The following is a 22,145-nucleotide window of genomic DNA, read 5'->3' on the forward strand; positions in this document are numbered from 1 at the left end:
CCCCCACCTCCTGAAGCTCTGGGACACCATTTGGAAAGGCACAGGATTGAAGAACTTGGAAGCTCAAGATGAAAGATGGGGATGCCCTGGGGATGAAATCAACTCAAGTGGTTTAGATGAAGAGTCTAACCTTAAACCGTGTTAGATGAACCACCATAATCAAGCCCATACAGGGTAAGATGGGTGTGGGGGGCCAGAGATGTGTCTAGGATGCTCTGGTACTTCAGTAGCAACTGAGTTCAAGGAGTTATGAGTTATACAAACAGAATCAGGAGCAGGATAGCCCTGGGAAGAGAATGCTAAGGCTTGAATATGTCTCCTCTAAAAATCTGTTTCCTGGAAAATTAACTCCTAGACTCATATGTTAATATTTTTGGAGAAGGGTCATGTGAAGGACTGTTAGGATCAGATGAGGCTCAGGAAGATGGGGCCCCACTGCGGTATTAGCGGCTTTCTACAAAGAGGAAGGAGACTTGTTCTGGCACACTTGCTCCAGCTTCCTATATGATGCCTGCTGTCATGTTTGGATGCATAGGGAAATTCATTATCAGAGCCTAGTAATGATCTCTTGGCCTTCCTTTGCCTCCAGAATCATGAGCTCAATAGACTTTGTTATTTATTAGCTACCCAGTGTGGGGACGGTTTCATGACAACTTGACACATGATAGTCATTTAGGAAGAGGGAATCTCAATCAAGGAAGTGAGTCCATAAGATTCGTCTGCAGTCAAGCCTTTACTTGATGATTGACTGTGGGTAGCGCTACCCTTGGCAGGTGGGCCTAGATGGTCTAAGAAAGTAGACTGAGCAATCCAGGAGGAGGAAGCCAGTAAACAGAGTGCCTTCATGGTCTCTGCTTCTGTTCTTGCCTCAAGGTTCCTGCCTTGAATTCCTGCCCTGACTTCTCTCAGTAGTGAATGGTGACCTAAAATTGTAAGCTGAAACAACAACAAAATTCCTTCTTCCCAAGTTCCTTTTGGTCATGGTATTTTATCACAGCAACTAACCTTAACCTAGCTTTAGATATTCTGTCAACAGTCTTCTTCCAAAACAGAGGTCTGCAGAACATCCATTGGCCACATTTCTCACACATTCACGTTTTCAGACAACTGATTTCCTAGGGAAGCCTCTGCTTTTCTCAGTTCCTGTCTGCCTGTCTGAGCTGATATGATTGGACCTCAAGTCTTCCAAGTCTTCATGGCAATCTTGTCATCCCTAGGCTCTGGCAGTGCCTGGGGACAGTTTTCTTATCTCTACAATGTTGGGCCAAGTTGACGTCAACATCTCTATATGCTTCCACACCACACTTGCTGCTTGTTCTGTTTCATTAATGTGACAAATACCCTGTCAGAATGTGGCATAGAGGAGGAAAGGGTTTATTTGGCTTACAGTTCTAGGTTACAGTCTATAATTTGGAGAAATTCATGCTCATTATATCATACTCACAGTCAAGAGCACTCACGCACACACACAGACACAGACAAAGACACAGACACACACACACACACACACACACACACACACACACACACACAGAGAGAGAGGAGAGAGAGAGAGAGAGAGAGAGAGAGAGAGTAAAAGCATCCTTGCGTGCTTGCTGCTTGTGCCCATATTTCATATTTCCGTGCCCAGCCTAAGGAATGGTAGCACCCACATTGGGAGTGGATCTTCCTACTTCCTGAATAATCAACCCCACCCCACCCCTAGATATACCTATGGGCCAACCTGATCTATATTATTCCCCAATAAGATTCTCTTCCCAGATGACTCTAGGTTGTGGCAAGTTGACATCTAAAGCTAACTACCACAGTGCTACAGACAGATGGGCAGAGTTAGTTGGATGGCAGCTGAGGAAGCTGTGCCAGCCAGCCTCATCTCTTAAGTCTCATCCAAACCACTGTATCTTTGAACATCTGGACAGTCAGCCATTCTTTTATTACTAGGTCTAAGATCAATTTAGTGATAGACAAAGTGAGTAGGTCTTGACACAGCAAATGCAACCAGGTATTCTATTTCCTCCTTCTGTGGTTCACCCCAAAGAGGTTGGTGCAGACATAAACTCATCTGGTCTCCATAAGGATCAATCAGAGCAAGAGCTGGTAGAGAGAGTTGAGGATGAAATGGGCTAATAACACCCAGATCCCCAAAGAGAGATCTAGAGCCAATGGAGCACAGTGGAGGGAGTGACAGGGAGCAGAAAGTCCTCTCATCTCCAAAGCTAAGTATCTTCAGAGCAGTATCTAGGACATAGTAGGACCTTGGCCTGGTTACTAGTACTGGGTTGTTTACTGGTTGTCAGTTCAGGCCTATGTCTTTGGCTTTTGTGACCTACTTTTTGTACCAGGGACTAGAGTCCTGAGGACTACATTTTCAAGGATCTTTGAGTAGATTTTATAATATTTCAAAAAGAGGCAATAGTATAAGATTCAGAGGTGGAAAGGAAGCAGAAGCCGTACCACTGTCCTCCTGCCTGGATGGGCAGACTGGTGGGACAAGGTAGATAGGATACTTTAAAGTCACTGCAATACTAGAGGAGATGTTTGTGGTCACCACAGCAACACCTGCTGGTCCTGCCATGTCTTCCTGACTGTTTGTGCAGAACCTTTACGCTTGATGTATCAGCACCGTTCATTTGCCTGACTGTCCCTAATGTTCTGTATCACTTAGAATGTTCTGCACAAGAACCCACCCTCCTACTTAGGTGTTTAAAGTGACAGTTATATATTTAACTCACCACATTATGGATGGAATTGGAACTTGGGTTGGGCTCAGTAGGTGGCTTCTCCGGTCGTAGTGGAGCACACTCATGCATCTGAATCTAGTACAAGGTGACCTAGCTGCTGGTTGGTTGGATGGTCTCCCACTGCACAGCAGCAAATGAGCATAGATAGCCATGTGTACACGCACTGAGCAGGGTTTCAAGAGGGCTGCTGGGAAAATGTCAACTCTCTTGAGGCTTCAGCTTATTAGTAGCATGACATCTGTCATATTTCCTAAAGCAAACTAAGTCACATGACCTGCCCTCATCTAAATTCACATCATCTTAGGTGCAGAAAGGAGGGAGATTATGGCCAGTGTTACCATTTGCCTACTTCTTATATTAAACCTTTTCCTGCTTGAAAGAGCTCCAGGTTGTTCCTGTTTTCCTGACAGGTACAGTATCAATCTGTATCCAGACGGCAATCAGAGAGAGGAGGCAGCCCCAGCCCTCTTCCCTCGCTGTGGTTTTATTTTGTTTCAGTTACTTGTTGGTTAACCATGTTCTGGAATCATTAGGTGGAAAATTTCAGGCATAAATGTTTTGAATTGTGTGCTACTCTGAGTAGCATGAAGTAATCTTGCCACTGTGCTCTGTTCTGCCTGGGATGTGATTGGTTAGTTCCTTTGTTCAGTGTATCCACACTGTGTAGACTACCCTCCCACTAGTCACAACCATCTCAGAGATCACATCAGCTGTTGCAATATTGCAGATAAGATGCCTTTGAAGAGGGAGAAGAACACATTCATGCAACTTTTGTTACATAATGTTAAACTGCTGTATTTTATCATTAGTTAATATTGTTAATCTATCCCTTACTGGACCTCACCTCACATAGTCCCCTGCTTTTCGCTCCATAGTGGATGAAGTTAAACTCACTGTGAACAGAGTAATGGCTGCAAAAGAAGTTTGAATGAGTTCATGGCTATGACCTGTGTTTGTGTAAAACCTCCCACCCAGGGGGCTGATGGAGCAGGGCCAAGGGGCAGGGATCTCCTGATGGGAAAGAAACTGGAAAGATGTTTGTCAGTGTTTCTCTACCCGCCCAAGTTCCCTGGAACATTTGGAGACATACAAGTCAAGAAAGGATTGCCAGCCAAGCCTTCCATTTGAGGCCTCTGTGTTGGACTCACACCAGAGTTTGGGAAAGGCCTAGAATTGCGAGAGCCAAGACAAACTGGAGGACTGGCGTTTCCTTTGCACTCCTCCCATCTGCCCTCTTGGCTCTGGGTGTGGTGAGGCCCTGCTGATCCTGGCTTATATCCTCCCAGGCCTCATGGGCATGGTCTCTTGCAGGACCACTCCCCAGCAACTCGTTACACCCCAACTCAAGCTGGACGTGAGTCACAGGGATAATGAGCCTGTAAATAAATTCCTGCTGCATCAGCTCATAGGGCTGGAGGTTAGGCTGGGGATGTGGCCAGGGCAGGCAGAGGGAGCCAGGCCCAGAGATGCAAATGTCCCCTCTCTTCTCTCCAGAGCTCATATGCAGAGGGTGCTGAAAAACCATAAGAGATCCAGAGACTCCTCCCTTGGCCTCTCACAGGGCGGCAGAGAGCCTGGATCCACATTTCTGTAGCCTGTTCTGATTTCAGAGTCCAACTCTGGGGGAGGTTAATGTCTGGCAACTAGGCTCTGCCTATAACAGTAGGGTGAGGCAGGAGCTTCTAAGAATCAGGGGCTGGCTTCAGGATGCTGGCCTCTGGGACCAGGCTATGAGGGAAGAGGGAAAGTGACCCACCAATGGCTGGGGACCTCCTAGTGCACATCAAAGGGCAGAAGCCAGGGGTTGATTAGTTATCTTTTGAGATCCTGTCACAGTGTGCTTTGAATCTGAACTGTGTGGAATATATCCATTCTGCCTTCGTGTCTGGCTATGTCTGCTTACCCTTAGGTCCTTCCAGCAGCCTTTTAGAAACATGCTTGGAGTAAAACCATGGAAGGATTTCCCACACCAGTAACAACACCAGGACCAATTCACAGCATTCTCCCCAGTATCCGCTGTGCTCCATGCCCCTGCCTTTCACTGCGATCTGAAAGCCTTTTGTAACAGGATTGACTGAACTATATCACAGTGATATCAGGGCCCTTGGCCTCAGTGGCTTGTGTCTTTCTATCTGTGTGTTTCCTTCACATAGCACTTGGCAGGCTGCCCCACATCTGGTGGTCTAGAGGTTCAGGCTTTCTCATAAACCTACCTCATTTGCTTGTTTCTTCTTTCCCGTCTGAATATCACTTGGCTGCTCTGTTTGACTTGACTGAGAGATCCAAGTCCCTTTCATTTATGAGCGTGCTTTCTCTTCCAGGGCCTAGACAGACAGCTCAGTTGGTTAAGAGCATTTGCAGAAGACCTGGATTCAGTTCTCTGGATTCAACATGGAGGCTCACAATCACTTGTAAGTTCAGTTCCAGGAGATCTGACTTTCTCTCTGGCCTCTTCAGGCACCAGGCATGTACATGGTGAATGTATATACACGGAGGCCCCAAAGTGTCTGAAGTGGTAAATGTATTAGGTTCAAAACTGGCATTGGTCACTTATGTTCACAGTCAATTGGGTAAAACTAGAACCCAAACACAAAAGCAAAAGAACCAAGCAGCAGAGTAGGGAGCATGGGGTTTGGGGGAAACAGTCACCTCTGTTGTATCTTCATATATCTGTCAGGGCTTTGAGTGGAAAAGAACTTTGGGTGTTCCAAATGGGGAAAAAGTGGGCCAAAATAACTGGCCTCCTGGAGGTTAGTAAATGCTCTGGAGAGTAGAATACGAACATTTTTCAGGGCTATTCAGCTAGAGACAACATATGGTCAAGTCATACTGGAGAGTACCTCAGACATCGCTAGTGAGCATGGTCACCACGTCAATCCCTGCAGGCAGCATTAGCTCTAGACGTGGACTCTGCCCGGAGCCATAGCAACAGCTGTCCTCTACAGACTTGATTTCGTCACTGAGCTAGGCAGGGCCCCTCTGTCCTCCCGAAGCCTGCAGAGCTCCTGCTTCTTCATATCATTCCTCCTGTCCAGTCTGGGGAGGATGTCTTATGGAGGAGCCTGACTGCTAGGGAGGTTGACAAAGCTAGTATCTAGTACTTTCACCTTATGGAAGGAAGTGGGTCCTAACTCGTCAGAGGAACCCTGACTAAGAGCAATCAATATTCATGACACAGTGATGGTCTTGGCACTTGTTCCCACAGGCTACAGATGTGTTTCCAGTGTCCCCCAAACTGATTGCTTCTCATCTCCAGTGCCAGCTCTGATGGGAAAATCTCCTTAGCTTGCTTTGATATCTTCAAAGTGTTTATCCCTGCCTCATCTGTTTTTTGGTTACTGTCTTAGTCACTGTTCTGTTGCTGTGAAGAGACACCATAGCCAAGGCAACTCTTATGAAAGAAAACATGTAATTGGGGGCTTGTTTACGGTTTTGGAGGTTTAGCCCACTATCATCATGGCAGACAGCACCACAATATGCGTGCTACTGAAGCAGTAGTTAAGAACAACATTCTGGTTCCCAGCGGGGGGAGAGAGGGAGAGGGAGAGGGAGAGGGAGAGGGAGAGGGAGAGGGAGAGGGAGAGGGAGAGAGAGAGAGAGAGAGAGAGAGAGAGAGAGAGAGAGAGAGAGAGAGAGAGAGAGAGAAAGGGAGAGAGGTAGGTTCTGGGCTATGAATAGACTTTTGAAAACTCAAGACCCAACCCCATGATACATTTCCTTCCACTCCCCAGTGACTAAACATTAAAATACATGAGCCAATTGGGGCCAATTCTTATTCAAACCACTATAGTTACCAATTTCATTTATGTCTACTCTATAAGTAGATCAAAGCACAGACTACCATTTCAGGTTCAACTCCTAGCCCTGCACTAGCTATATGACCTTAGGCACCTCTGTTCCTACTGTCACCAGTGTTATGCACATCCATGTCTGGGGGCCTAGGGTTAAGTTGATGTGTCTATCTGATGCATACAGCTCTCTGTCTTTATGAATTATCTTATGAACTCACAGCACATTAGGGGTAAATGTCTTATTCTTGCACCCAGCTTCTCCTAAGCTGTGAGAGATAACACAATAGGCTCTGGAGTATTGTGAGAAGCAATGTAGAATATACACGCTTTAAGTCCTACTCACAGGTCCCCTTAGCACTAGGCTGTGTGTTTTGGAGCGTACGGGTTGTTTCTCCAATGGTGGAGATGATAACATATCCTTTATGTTATAAATGGGTATCCTGACATGATGTCTGGGAAGTTCTTTACAAACTTAGCCTTTGTTTCTTGCTGTGATTTTATACCAGAGAGAAGGGACTTGGGCAGAGTGTGACCTCCAGTGACAGGGAGAAGGCAGTTAAGCTCCCAAAGGTTCATCATACCACTTAGAGAGGTCAGGACAAGGGCAGATAGGAGGAATAAAGGTGCCACGTGGGAAGGCAGGCATCCCTGAGGTCCAGAAATGTGCATGGAGAGTATCTATCATACTCCTCCTCCTGCCTTCTACATTTGCCTGTAATGCCACAAGGAGAGAAGTGGAGAACACCCATGGGGAAGCTGGAAAGTCATGCACAGAAGGCCATCTGGAAATTCAGAAGAAGCATGTTTTCTTTGGCCTTATGGGCCAGGCTTCCTTTCCTTAGTGACAGGAAGCTGGAGGTTTGAAAGATTTTAAAGGGAAAACAGCATAGAGGTGTGTTAGTTAGCTTTCTTGTTGCTGTGATGAAATGCCTGGCAAAACAATGTAAGATCAGAAAAGAGTTATGGTATCTCATCCCCGAGTGAGAGGATGGTAGGATGGGGCTGTGTCATTCAGAGCCTCTGGGAAGAAGAGTGGAAGAGCTGTGAGCAGGGACCAAAGCTCCAGGACACACCTCCACTTACCTACTCCATCCAAGAAGACTCTATGATCCACACTTCTAACATCTCCCAACAATCCATTCAAATGTAGAATCTGTGAATAGATCAAGCCATCAAGCCTTGGAGCCCTTATGATCTGAGTATCTTCAGAAACATTCTCTAGGCACACCCCAACAGAGTGTGTGCTTTACTAACCTCCAGATACTTTTCAGTCTGAACAAGGTGACCTGTAAGGAGAGGAGAGTTTTCTCTTGGATTGAGGCTGGACAAAAAGGATTGGATTGGGAGACAAATAGGAGACAGGGTTGGTAGTAAACCAAGGGCTACAGCAGTCCAGCATAAACCTGAGGTTCAGTTTTGGGCTAGAACTATAATTCTAGGGGCCCACAGAAACCTAGAAAGAAAAACAGCCTTGTTCCTGGACAAAGGGATCTAGGGGAATCATAAAGTCTTGGGCAAGTTTGAAAAGGATATACCTGAGCTCCACGGAAATTTGCACATACCCTATGTGCAGAGGTTGCTGCCTTCCTAGGGCAGGCACCTTTGGACCTTTGTGCCTTGGTGTTCTGGAAGAAGATGGAGGTGAATAAGTAAGAAGCAGGAATAAGCCACCTTTGTATGTATATGTGCTGGCTAGTTTTATGTCAACTTGACATAGTCATCTGAGAGGAGAGAACTTCAATTAAGAAATGACTCTGTAAGGTCAGGCTATAGGTAAGCCTGTAAGGCATTTTCTTAATTAGTAATTAACGGGGCACAGCCCAGCCCATTGTGGGTGGTACCAAACCTGGGCTGGTGGTTCTGGGTTCTGTAAGAAAGAAGGCGGTGTAAGCCTAGGAAGCAACCCAGTAAGCAGCACTCCTCTATGGCTGTGTTAGCTCCTGACTCTTCAGTGATGGACAGTGGTGGGGAAATGTAAGCCAAATAAACCCTTTTCTCTCTAAGTTGCTTTGGTTGTGGTGTTTCATCACAGCAATAGAAACCCCAACCAAGACAGTATAGGAAATACTTTTGGCTCATGGGTCTTGCTATCTCTCTTGGACTCTTCAGTGGCTATTGTAGATGGAAGTTGAGTGGCCTGTTTGGGCTCCAATCAAACCCAGTCCAGAGCTTGAACTATGAGTTCCAGATGTCAGGAGACACTTCCATTTTAACCCAAAGACTATACAAAACAGCCTATTGGGGCAGACCTGACCAGCTGCTGGTGATTTGCAGATCTTTGGATTAGAGCATCCTTAAGATTGGTCCATCTTGAATTTTCTACATTCACAGTTACTGAAGATGTCAAAGGTGGGTGTTGGGGGGAGCTAAAAATAATAGAAAATCAGTCATCAACATTAGAGTCTCCCTGAATTCGTAACTCACCTGGATGTTCATTGACTATGTGAGGTTGACTTGGTAAATTCTAGGAGTAAAATCTGAGATAGCAGATTTGAGTACAGGATTTGCCCCTGCCCAGCCTGATGACATAACATGTATCTGGCATCCAAGTTCTCTCCCTGGGCTACCTCCTCCTTTCTCTTGAGCTACTTGGACCGCTGGACTTTGATCACATTCCTGAGTACAAGGTTGATGCTGCATGATTTTGCACCACAGTTGCCTCCTCTCTATCCTTGGCCCTGTGGAGCCCCCCCTCCCCCACCAATAAAAACCCTTGAGCTTCAGAGGCACAGGATGCATTAGCCCCTTACAGGTCCCAGTTCCAGAGTTCAGACACATCTGTGTGAAACCCAGAATCAGCCAGTTTAAAGATGAGTTTTCCAGGGAGACAAGAGCTTTAATTGTTTCACTTATGCTTTGAAGGAAGTGTGGGGGTAAGAGCCTTTCTGAAGGAGATGCTGGATCAATCCCAGTTCTTTGCTAACTGTGTAGTTTGTGTGTCACTCACTGTGTGTTTCTTAACTAGTAATATAGCAGATTAGAGTTGCTTGGTCGACAAAGATGTCAACCAAGAAGAGTGGAATCCTGCCTTATCCATCACCTACCTGCAGGGTCTTGAGGTTACTCGCTTGTGTTTTGAGTATGCTTTAAATTCCAGGTTTCCTTATTGGCAGTGATGATGGTGGCTACACACAGGACTCTCAGGACCCCATGTGTCCATTATAGTAACAGTAATGATACTTTAGAAATATCAAGTTCCTGCCTGCTCTGTGGTCCTGCTGCTTTCTGTCTTTATAACTGGATGGCACCATCATTCCCCCTTTGACAAATGAACAAGAGGAAGGTTGTGGGGAAGTAAAGGAGGGCTCCTAAAGCCATGAGGTAACTCCTGAGTGGTAGATTGGGGCAGGAACTGAAGACCCACCCAAGGGCCTGGCCCAGAAAAACGTGCACAATCAGAGGAAATGATCATTGGCTTCCTAGACTGTAAAAAGTAAGATGTTTTGGGACTAATGAGCTGAACAGCTTTCTGTTCTTCTGTTCTCTCACCTTGAACACATAGTGCACACTCCCTGACTGCCTAAGCCTGTGTTTGGTACCAAGCCCAAGGGCTCACTGGCCTAGTTCCAAAGTCCAGAAAATTCCCTACCAACCAATCTTCAACATATCCGTTTATCACTTTTGTTATAGCATTTTCTATTGAAAATATAGAGAAGAAGAAAAAAGGAAGAAATTAAAAAGTAGTCATAATACCTTGATTTTTAAATACGCCAATCCACATTTCCTTGTAGACTTTTCCAGATTTTTTTAGTGTACAAATATATCATAAATACATATATGGGCTCTTGGGATGTATCTTATTTTGTGTCCTATGTTTTCCCTCTCAGATTAATATTTTATCTACATGCTTTGCTATCAGTCCACCATTTATATTTTTATGGTGACATAGGGCTACTGGAATTTGGGGATCTCTTCATGGTTACTGGATGATATAAGGGAAATCAAGGTCCCCTCTTGGGATTCTTAGTTTTATTAATAAAAGAATTTTTAAAAATTCAAATGGAAACTCAAGGACAATTTTATTAGAGTTTAGAAGAAAAACAAAACAAACAAAAACAAATGAGTGGGCTGCCTTTGCAGTTGCCCAGAGGAGAATAGGGAGGAGAAGGGGAAAAGTCACGCCATCTGAGCATGGAAGTTAGCCATGTGGCAGACAGGCAACTGCGTAGCAGGAAGAGAGGCTTTAGAGAAAGAGTAAGATTGTTAAGGAAAACCCAAGTGTTAAGGAAGGATGCTTAGAGTCAAGATAGCAACAAGGAAAGGAGAAGAGATGCCTTTCTGAATGGATGGTTTGGCAAAGTGTTAGGTGCTGATGAGTGAAGCGCTGCTGCCCTAGGGGGCTGAGATTCCAGGCAGGAGAGCGCAATATCTCATTAAAGGACTCACTACAGGATCTCGATATTCTACCCATCCCTTTAGCATGGCTTAAAGTGAGTCTGCTTTCCTAGGAAGTGGTCCTTTGGCCAAATGATCAATATGATCCAGCTGGAATGTTAGGTTTCAACTGAAGCCAGAGAGTCTATTCTTTTGACCAGAAAGATTTTCTTTCTTACTCTAACCATGGTCACGTGTTAAGAATACTACAATCCCCTATGGTTGTATGTAGGTTAATTCTAAGAACATGCCATCATATCTGTGGAAAGTACTTACAGGAGCCAAAGATGTAAGTCAGTTGGTAGGTACTTGCCTAGATGCAGGAGGCTCTGGGTTGGACCTTCAGCATGGCATAAACTAATACCAGCTCTCAGAACAGGGAGACAGGAAGATAAGGACTTAGTTCATGGTCACTCTTTGCTATTTGGAGAGTCAGAGGCCAGCCTGGGTTACATGAGACTGGGTCTCAGAAGGAAAATAGGAAGTAGTTACAGAAAACCGCAGTCAGAATGTGCTTCATTGCCCACTGAATGATGAAAAATGCAAGGCATTCGAAGGCAAGGGTGATGGGCGGAGTTAAAGGAGTAACTGGCATTGGAGCCAGGTCTTCTGAGACACAGTGGACCAAGTGATAGTATGTATCTGCAGCCAGGAAGCATGCAGCCCTGAAGATGCCCAGGCCAGAGGCAGTGGGTGTCTAGGTTATAGAAATAGTTCATACAGAGGAGCAGCTCCAGAGAGGGTTGGAGGGAAGAGGAGTATTGCTTCTAGGGAGGACAGCAGGTATCAGTCAGATGGCAGGGAATGTGATGGACAATGGGGAACCAGAGAGGATGTTTGAGCTGGCACACCACGAGGAGGTCTGGTATTAGAACATTACTATATGAGCAGCTATGGAGAGGATGATCTCAGAGTCAGGAGGACCTGTGGGGATAAAGGGTTCAAAGCAAAAGGAGTCAATGAGACATGAATCTAAGGGACAGGACTCTGAAGGCACTGGACATTGACTCTATAGGAGAGGGCCCCACTGCCCTATTTGCAGGGTTCTGGGGAGGACTTTGTGTACTCCATGTGGGTGAACTAACTGGGCCTCCAGCAAGGCTGACTTGTCTGTCCGGGGATCAGAGCCAGTTATTACTAATGCTGGGGAGCCACAACCAGGGCCACAGGAATTCTCACTGGGTGAAAAGTTCCAGGGCTGTCTTCCCATCTCAGGCAGTGGCTTTATACATTAGAGAAGGGACCTGCTGCCATGGAGAGACAGGGAGGGACGGGCAAGGCTCTGGTAGTGGCATTTCCATGACCCTCCTGGAAAACTTTGTCACATCTGCCCACTGGGGTGTAATTGGGCGGGATGGTATTTTCCCCTAACAGTTGAGGTTTTCCAGTGACCCCCAGTAGACCTGCAGGGTGGGAAGGCTGGGCTGCAAATGTTAGCAGAGTGGGAAGGACACAGCATAGGCTGGGCTGCCAGGACTTGCTGTTTGCTCAGAATCTGCCCCAAATCTTCACCCCTATGTAGTTTCTTTGCTTTCATAATTCACTATTTTATCTTTATGCATGTGGTGTGTGTGGACATGTTCGTGTGTGTATTTGTGTGTGCATGTGTTTGTGTTTGTGTGTGCACATGCATGCATGCGTGCACATGCATGCATGCGTGCCCATGGAGGCCAGAAGTCAATGCTGGATGTCTTCCCTAATTGCCTCCTATCTTATGTTTTGAGCTCAGTGACTAAGCTAGACTGGCTGGAGCCCAGCAAGCCACAGAGAATCTCTGTCCCCACCACACCTTTCTGCTTGGATTACAGGCACACACGGTCACACCTGACTTTTTACTTGGCTCTGGTGATCCAAACTCAGGTTCTCTTGCTTGTGTGGTAAATGCTTGGACTTTATGAGAGGGGTAAGGGAGTACTTTCCTGGCACAGGGAATTGAAGCCGTGTAGCCAAAGGATGGGTGATGTATACTTCTGGGCATGGGATGGGGGATTGGTGGGTAAACAGCTGGGTGTGGCTGACTCCTTCCATGTTCCCCACTTTCTCCTTAGTGAGGGTTTTCCCCCCTCACTGCAACAGTGGAAAATAACTGCCCTGGGCTTACCAGGCTTATGCTCACATGACTTCTTGAGAAAATAGCCCAGATATTTCCCAAATCAGGGGGATCATTGGTGCCTCAGTTGGAGGCTCTTCCTCCTCCTGCAGAATCAACCTCTCACTGATTTGTCCCCTCTCTCTTGTGCCACAGGATGTTTCTTCAGAGCTTGTACATTATTGATTCACCTACCCTGTGCCCATAGAGTCTCTGTTATGTGTCAGGTACTGGGTTAAGTATTAGGGATACTGGGGCAAATAAACTACACATTATGAAGCACACAGTGGGATAGCAAGTCAGAAGCTGCAGATATAGACAATAGAATAGATACTCTGTGATGATTGCTGGAGAGACCAGGAAACTTGACAAAGAATATTGTAGGGGATGCCTTTGTGGAGTTAGGACGACTGCACGTGTGTGTGTGTGTGGGGGGGGGGGGCTGAGACTCACAGGATGATGGGAATTACTCAAGGCAAGAGTCCCGGAGCAGAACGCACATGGGTGGGTGTGGAGCACATGACTCAGTGTATCGGAGGACATGACAAGAGTTGATAGCTGGGCAGCAGGGTGATAGGGCCAAGATGGGGAGGTTCTACCCTTAGTGAAGAAGAAACACGAAGCAGAAACACACCTTAGGAATGGATTTCTTTTTCCAAAGTACAAGAGGTAATCGGAGAGATGGCACAGTGGTTCAGGGAGCTTATATCACTTATATCAAACAGTTTACAAAGACCTATAGCCTTTTCTGGTCTCCACACTAAGTCATTAAGAAAACAAAGGGCTAGAGCCTAGGCCTGCTTCCTGACCTCCAGGACCTCAGAGAAATGTGTGTAGCTCCGTGGCACCAGAGACTCACTCGCCTGCCTTCTCAGCCTTGGGGAGACCCTTGGGCCCATCCTAGGAAATTGTCAACTAAGAAAAGTCCCCTCAAGGGCTCGTGCATTGACAGCATGGTCCCCAGCTGGTAACAGTATCCAAATACTGTGGAAATCTTAGGAAGAGTGATCTGGTTGATTAGATTGTTAAGGAAGGTTCTTGGAAGGGCGTAGTCTATCCCCTAACACATTCTCTTCTCTTTAGTCTGCTAGGTGTGAGTAAAGAGAGCTTTCTGCCTTAATGCCCTACCCTCTGTGGCATCCTGCTCCATCACAGGCCTGAAGCAAAGGAATGAAGAGACTAAACCAAACTCTTAAACTGTGAACTTACCTTTCCTTCTTTAAAGCTCCATTTTTAGTTTGTCCTCAACACTGGCTAACATGGACAGCCACAGCAGGTACACTCATGACCACCCAGACCTGGACATGTGACCTTGCTTTGCACAGGCCATCAGTTTAAGATGAAATTACACTAGGTCACTGGGGACTAGAGTTCAGTGACTGGTGTCCTCACTACAAAAGGACGATGAAGGACCAGAGACACAGAGGGGAAGCCATGGGCTTATGCATTCACAGGAGAAAGTCACGTAACAACGGATACAGCGGTTGGTTTGAAGATGCCACAGCCAAACAGTGCCAAGGGTGCTGAGTGACCATCATCATCTCGGAGAGAAGCTGGAGTAAGTCTTCCTAGAGCTTCCAGGAGCTCTGTGACTCTGCAGGCCTCCAGGCCAGACCTGTAGCCATCAGAACTGTGGCAGAATCTGCTTTAGGTCTGTGGTTCCTGTAGCCCCAGGAAACACACGCATTTGACCAAGGAAGAGGACCCAGTATATCTAGCCCATCTCTACAGCTTCAATATATACAGGCAGGTACATGTACACGGAGGCCAGAAAGGTCTCTCAGTGAACGAGCAGCTTTCTGATTCAGCTAGATTGGCTGGCCAATGGACCCCAGGAATTCTCCTGGTCTCTGCCTCCCTCCCTCCCCAGTGTTGGATTTGCAGATTCATGCTGGGCTCCTGACTGTTTGCAAGAGGATCTGAATGTGTATCCTCATGCTTTTTTGGCTTGTACTTTACTGACTGAGTCATCTCCTTAGCCCCTGACTTCTGCTTTTTAAAGCCTCTCTGCAAAGAGGAGTGAAGCTTATGACCTTGAGGACATAGGATAAAGATGACAAACTGCTGCAAGGAACAGGGGCTTTGCAGACACATTGTGATGTCAACTTTTTCTGTTGAAACTCCAGAGCTAGTGTTGATTTGGATCTCAACATTTTGAGGCTTGGGGTTGGCAAAATACAAATAACAGGTACTGGAAATTGGGCCTGTTTACATGTTTTTAAAATCTCCATAGTAAATGTAAAGCAAAGCCACAGGGATCCTAGATTTATAATAATAATAATAATAATAATAATAATAATAATAATAATAATAACAATAATAATAATGAAATAAAGGAAGATTGGGGCTCAAGTCTGTTTATTCTTATGTGTGGGGTGACTTTGGAGAGGTCTGTGGACTACTATGAGCCTTGGCTTCCTCTCCTCAATGCAAACTCACTCAGTCAGCCCCTATGAACTGGTGGAATTACTGTGTACCTACAGGGGAGGTGGGCAGGCACATAGTAGGCAAACTTGAAACATTTGCTTCACAGGGTCACTTTTCAGGTGCCTTTCAGAAGCCCAGGGGAAGACATGCTTCCTTTCTATCCAAACAGAGCTGAGTAGAAGCTTAGGAGCTGGTACAACGTTGTCTAAGCTTCCAAAGCTAATAAGCTAAACAGAGACATACTTCCTGTGGTGCTTAGGGCCTTTGTCCTGGGAGGCAAAGGGGAAGAAGATGAAGGCGTTGTGGGCTGACCCTGGTTAGCACTGGTCACTCATGTTTGCTCAGCTGCAGAGTGCAGGTGGCAGAAGCTGGCACTGAGTGCCGGCTGACTGGCTTTCAAAGGTGACAGGTCTTAGGTGATGGATGGTCATAGCGGCTGTTGCTCCACACGTATTGTTGGTTTAAGGACCACAAAGATCTGACACACCAAGCTGTGGAAGAAACCAGAACAAAACAAAGGGAGGCTAAGTGAGAACAAGGCTGCTCTCCTCTGCTCCCAGCTTCTCTGGTCTGGTTGGTTCCCAGAAAGCTGTGGCTCTGACTCCTGGTCAGTGTCCCGGTGCCCTGGAGCTCTGGGGTTAGCCAGAATCAAGGAAGTGCTCCCAAGGTGTGGTCTAGGGTTGGCATGAGCCAGGGAAGAAGAGAGAAAGAGGGTGAAGGGACAGATATGTAGGACTCAGAGAAGGGACCTGCATCCCTGCTGTCTCTAGCCTACCTTCCCTTCTGGGGAGCTGAGTGGAGGTGAGCACAGCTCTAGATTGTGTCCTACAAAGAAGAGCTTGAAGAAAGAAGACTCAGGTCACCAGACAGAAGCCTGGTATCAGAGGACAGAAATGTATCTGGAGCTCTGAGAGAAAGCACAGCTTACCCAGATGATTCCAATGGAGATAGCATTGATATAAGATGGGAGCCCTGATCATACTGTGAAGATGGTGGTGTCCGTAGACTGATAGACCTTAGGGTGTTATGACTGTCCTGAACACTGACGGGACCAGAGGGGAAAGGCATAGGTAGGGCAACAGATCAAGTAGAGCCCCACAAGGGCTGGACACTCAGAGGAGGCCACCTGTAGCCAATGGGGAGGTGAATGAGCAAAAGCATAAGGGGACAAAATGCCCCCGTCTCTATCCCCAATCTTTGAACAGCTGATATGGCAAAAGGGAAGGAAGGGAAGGGAGCACAGAAACCAGGAAGGCCAGGCAGCAGCCAGAACACTTCTGCCTGCCCACCACATTAACAGGCATGCTCAGAGAGATGACTGACAGGTCTATGGAGGTTTCAGTACCAGCCTGCATGGGGCGCTGACCTTGGCACAATGGCTTTAGACTCTCTCTCTCTCTCTCTCTCTCTCTCTCTCTCTCTCTCTCTCTCCCCCTCTCTCTTACACACACACACACACACACACACACACACACACACACACACACACACACGTATACGTACTCCATGACATGCTCCTTATGTTTCTAAATGACCGTCATAAGGAAAACTTGAACATGTTTGGCGGGAGACACACAGTGTGGCTGTCACAATGGATAGCTGTCATAACATGACAGGCACTGGGGCAAGTATGATCTGATCTGGCAGTGGTGTGTCCTGTGCTGGGGTCCTGTGCTCCCTTGTATATTCCTGTGTTAGAGGTCCCACCTGTGTTCATACACTGTCCCTCTCCTCTTACCAAGCTCTTAGCATAGAGGCTGTTACATCCCAGACCTGTGACAAGATGCTGGCCTCAGAGCATGAAGCCACCACTCATGGCTGCCCTGAAGCTCAGCCATGTCCAGCCCATCAGATTGGGATTTACCACTGGAGCAACTTGTAGACAGTGCAGTGGGTTAACTCAAGGAAGGGTCAGTCCCAGATCATGTTGCCCTGTGTGCTGGAAATCAGCTCTCACTCTACTTCTGTTTCTCCTCACTCTGGGATCCTGGTTCTCAGAGCTACCACTCCTATAAGGCATCACTGGCCAGCAGGAAGGAGAGAAGAGAGGCCTTGGTGCAGTCCTTTCTTGGAATTATATGTCTGGCTCAAGCTTTGAATCAAATCTGAGTTCTTTGACCATAGTCTCAAATTGTAGGGGACCCTGAGGGTGATGCAGTCTTCTTAGCCATTCCACAATGCACACTGAGAGACCCTGTGAGGAGATGAAAGGCTAAGAGGGGATGCAAAGATAAGATCTACATGGATCCTTTAAGGCCATAGACATTGTGTGGAGGCACTGAAAGTTCATTTGCAATCTAGGGTGGAACTCATAGAACATTCACTTAGAACATAAGAGGCCCTGGGTTTGAGCCTTAGCACCTCTGAAGTCAGGCATGACAGTACTTGCCTGTAACCAGGACTTTCTGGAGGTAGAAGCAGAAGATCTAAGTTCAGAATAATCCTCAGCTACATAATGAGTGTGAGGTTAGTCTGGGCTACCTGTGACCATGTCTCAGACACAAAACAAAACAATTCATAAAATACAGACAATAGAAAAAGATGGGGCTTATCTCCAGCTGTTGACACAGCAGTCATCTAGTCTAGAAATAACCCTCACTCAGTTTGGCGTACTGATTTCCCTTCTCCCCTGGCAGCTAAATGCGTGTCTCTCTCTTATAGCAACATCAAAATTATAGCATAAATATATTTTACTCACCCTTGTAAAAATACATTTGTGACAATGATACTCTCCTCATTGATCTGGGAGAAATGCATATATATATACATATATATACATATATATATAACTATATGTGGTTATAGAAAATATAGTTACTTAATATAGGAGGTTATATTTCTATAACTTATTATAGAAAACACGATTTATGTTATTATTTCATGGATTTATTCTTGTAATGCTAAGTGAAATCTCAGATAAATATTAAAACAAAGTAAAACACAACACAAACCAAAAACCTGTATTGGCCAATGGGGAAGGATGCTTGCTGCCCAAGCCTGACAGCCTGAGTTTGATTCCCAGAAGCAACAAAAAGGTAGAGTGTAGAGTCCACAAAGATGTCCTCTGACCTCCACAAGAACACTGTGGCCTGTGCCCCAGTTCACACTCATAAAAATAATCTAAAAAATTCGAGAAAATGGAACAAAAATGTATGTATAAATCTAGTCATATTGTTCAAAGATGACATGGGTGTCCTGTCTTTAGAACCCTCACTGTGGGACTGGGTGATTAGCCACTGTCTACACTCATATTTTTTCATATCACGAACAGTGCTGTGGGGAACATCATTACAGCAACTTATTTTTCCAATCCTTAATTATTTCTTTCTGATGGATCCTTACAAGTGCTGGGTTTGAAGGATTTGTGCTTCTTGTCTCATCTTGCCAAATTACATCCTCCAAACACCGACCAAGCAAATTTTTATGTTCTTCCTTTTATCATCTGGGGATGGAAGCCACCCAAAGGGAACTTCCTTCTCTGGTCAGCAGCTTTTCCCAAGCCACGCACCTCAGTGTGGAGGTAATGAACTGCAGAGCCACCAATACCTTCTTTTAAACCTACAAGTGTCTTAGAATTTTTGACTTGGAAACCAATTTTATGTGTGGGTTCACTTCTCACAGAAGCCTGAGCTTCTGGGGGGCCGCACAGGAAGGAGGGTGATGCTATTCACGCACCCTCCAGCCAGGCATGTGTCCTCACAGTCAGCCACAGCCACTGCCTCTCCCTGTCATCACCCGGCCTTGCTGCAGTCATTTGTTCCCTGGCCTGCCTCGTAGACTCTAGACTCTGCTAACCTGCACCTATCCACTCTTTTTCTCCATTTAAGATTAGCCCACCAGCAAAGAAATTTCAGGCTTTTCATTCTGATTAACTACAGAATTAATTTTTTAAAAAACAAATCCTATTTGTAATAATAACATTCAAGTTAATCATTTTGGAAACCGCCTCGGAGAACCCCCACCCCCACCCCACCCTGAATGTCTTTAACCAATATAAAATACCATGAATCACTTTGGACTCAGCAGTGCATTATGTATTTAAAAACAGAAAATTAGGCACAGGAGAATTCATCTTAACTTCATTATATATGAAATATTAATTCTCTTCTGGCTTTCATATTATTTATATATTTAATAATGTGTTAGCTACAGTCTTTGACTGAGAGCAATTAGAGGCCAGGGGCTGTCTCCTGCCTCAGCCTTGAAGAGACCACAACCATGGGATGCTGTAGGGAATGGGGAGCCAAGGAGATCAAGCTGTTGTCCTCATTCACATTGTTTAACCATACATAGCCTAGTACAGTGAACAGCAATAGCTTTGACCTCCTAGCACTGCTGTCTCTTTTGCTGTTTTGTCACAGAAGAGCACAATAAAGCCATCTTGATCTAAATACAAAGGCAGACTAATTCTGCATTTTAGGGTTCTTTTTTCTTTTCCTCTTTTCTTGTTACAGGTTCTCTCTTATGTAGGTCTTAAATGCCCTATGTAGCTGAGGATGGCTTTTAAATATCTGGTTCTATTGCTTCTGCCTTTTGAGTGCTGAGATCGCAGATTTACCCCACCCAGTACCCAGACAGTACCCAGGGCTTCGTGCATGCCAGGCAAGCACTTATCTTCTAAGTTGCACCCCTAGTTCTTTCTTTTGCTCTTCTTAGTTTCTCATAGAACTCCAGGCTTCTCATCGGTAGTTAGTGGAATTATTACAATAGTGACAGGGATTACCATGGATGAACACACAGGCAGGCCCTCATCTAACACAGGCAGCCACTTGATTGGCAATGGCATCCTTCCTCCATGGAACCTTGGACCTCCATGCCAGCCTTAGTGTGTACCCAGAGCTCAGAGTGTGGCCATGACATCATGTTGGTGGGACCACATGAGGGATGGGAAAAGGAACTAGAAGGAGGCAGTGTGTGCAGTGTGTGCATGAGCACAAAGTTGGTGACAAACTTGCGGCAGAGGATGATGGTGAACAAGCGGGGTTCAGAAGTGAAGGCTATAGAGGTGAATGGAGTTAGAAGGACCTTGGGGACTGATAGAGAGGGGGTTCATCTGCTGAAGGCCTTAGCCTGGTAATCCACAAGTCAGATACCTTATCTGACCTATAATGGTGTTAGATATTATTGTCATTTCTGCTAACTTTAAAGACCTTTTAGGGCCAGCCTGTGCCCTCAGTTTCTCTACTCCATTCTTCTCCTCTCCCATGTGGTCTTACTCTCAACAAAGTCTTTCCTTACACTTTAAAGAAGAGAGAGATTGTTGGCTCTGGGTGCATGCAGGTGCCCTGTAATTCCCTTTCTAGGTAGCTATGTAAGGCCGTTGGAAAAGCTAGATTCAGGACTTTGGGATTGACTGGAAACTCTTGTAGACTTTAGATCAGGCTAGGAAAGTCTGGGAAACCTGAGCATCATGTGAAAGGAAGCCATGGTTGTGTGGCTAGAGCAGACACTGGCTTGTCACAGCATCCCATAGCTCCCATGAAGCCACACGGTGGGAGGAGGGAAACTATGCTCGTCATTGGGACGCCGAGATACTAATACCTCACTCATACCTCCAGCTCCTGCAAACACCACTATCTGCAGAATTCCTAGGGCTTTTCCAAAAGGGCAAGTCAGTTATTTTTTATGAGAACAAGCAGTGTAAGTAGTGTGTTTGAGAGACGGCGCATGTGCCTTCTACCCCAAGATGTGTCCAATAGGATTAATGTCCCACTAATGAACACAGAAGGAATTAAAGATAATTTGTCACCTGTTGTAAAATGCTTCCAGGTTTCAGCAATCCATCACAGCCATGATGAAAGGGGGACCTCAGAGATTCTGTGAGATGCCATGGGAGAAAGACATCAGACTGCCTTATTAAGGTGCCCTGGGCAGGGATTACAGGAAGTAAGAACCCAAGGTAGAAGCCCCACTGGTAGGGCTCTCAGATACACTGGGGAGAAGAGGATAGCCCAAACTCTGCCATGGGCACAGCAATCCCCCTTCCCTGGGCTTTTCATACCTTGGTTATAGATCTAGCGTTTGATGGACAAATGCTAAGGGGAGTCTTCATGTTACAGATAGGTAAGCTGAATTAAAGACTCTGAAAGCTTAATTCTGTGATACTTAGAGACCAATTCTAAGTTGGAGTCCTTGCATGCTGTGTGATTTGCTTGACGCCCCTCCCTGGGCCAGAGTTTTTATATTTTCAAAACGACAAAGTTAAAATAGGAAATGTCTCTTCTAAGTTCCCCAACTATCGATGATCAAGAGAAGCAGTTTTCAATGTGTAGATTATGACCAGTAGTAAACTTATAATTATGAAGTAGCAACAAAAATAAATTTACCATTGGGGGATGACCACAGCATGAGGAACTGTATTAGAGTCACAATATTAGGAAAGTTGAGAGCCACTGCTCTAGAGGATATGCAGGCTTTTTCCATTTAATCTGAAACATTTAAAAATATATTTGACATATAACTCATATGAAATCTAATTTACACATTTTGAATGTACAATGCAATGATTTTTAAAAAAATATTTATAGATATGGATGACCATCATTATAATCGGTTTTTAGAGCATTTTTACCACCTAAAACAATAAACATCCCCAGGATATATCTCCCCATGTATGTACCCCAGCCAAAGAAGAGAGATTCTGTTCTCATCTCTAGGTCTGTAGTCCCCTTGGGGTTAGTTTGCATTTTTGTTTGTGGTATTAGGCAAGGCTCTGAATTCATC

General features: G+C 45.6%; 1 protein-coding gene across 11 annotated transcripts in view; it reads left to right on the top strand.

Annotated features, from left to right (window-relative positions):
* Nucleotides 1–22,145, top strand: part of LOC134482310 (uncharacterized) — a 445,899-nt gene that overhangs the window by 207,964 nt on the left and 215,790 nt on the right. For 9 of the 11 annotated variants that reach the window (XR_015639605.1, XR_015639603.1, XR_015639604.1 and 6 more), the window contains one exon: nt 5,063–5,152. Coding sequence is in view for 5 of the 11 variants with exons in the window: in XM_087589282.1 (XP_087445408.1) it covers nt 5,133–5,152 (20 nt within the window). In the remaining 6 variants the exon portion in view is untranslated. Of the gene's footprint in view, nt 1–3,988; nt 4,096–5,062; nt 5,153–22,145 lie in introns of those variants that run through there. The other 2 variants (XM_087589281.1, XM_087589285.1) reach the window with 1 other exon arrangement.

The sequence above is a fragment of the Rattus norvegicus genome, chromosome 16 (assembly GCF_021556685.1).
Source record: "Rattus norvegicus strain SHRSP/BbbUtx chromosome 16, alternate assembly SHRSP_T2T, whole genome shotgun sequence".
In the NCBI taxonomy this organism is placed as follows: Eukaryota; Metazoa; Chordata; class Mammalia; order Rodentia; family Muridae; genus Rattus; species Rattus norvegicus.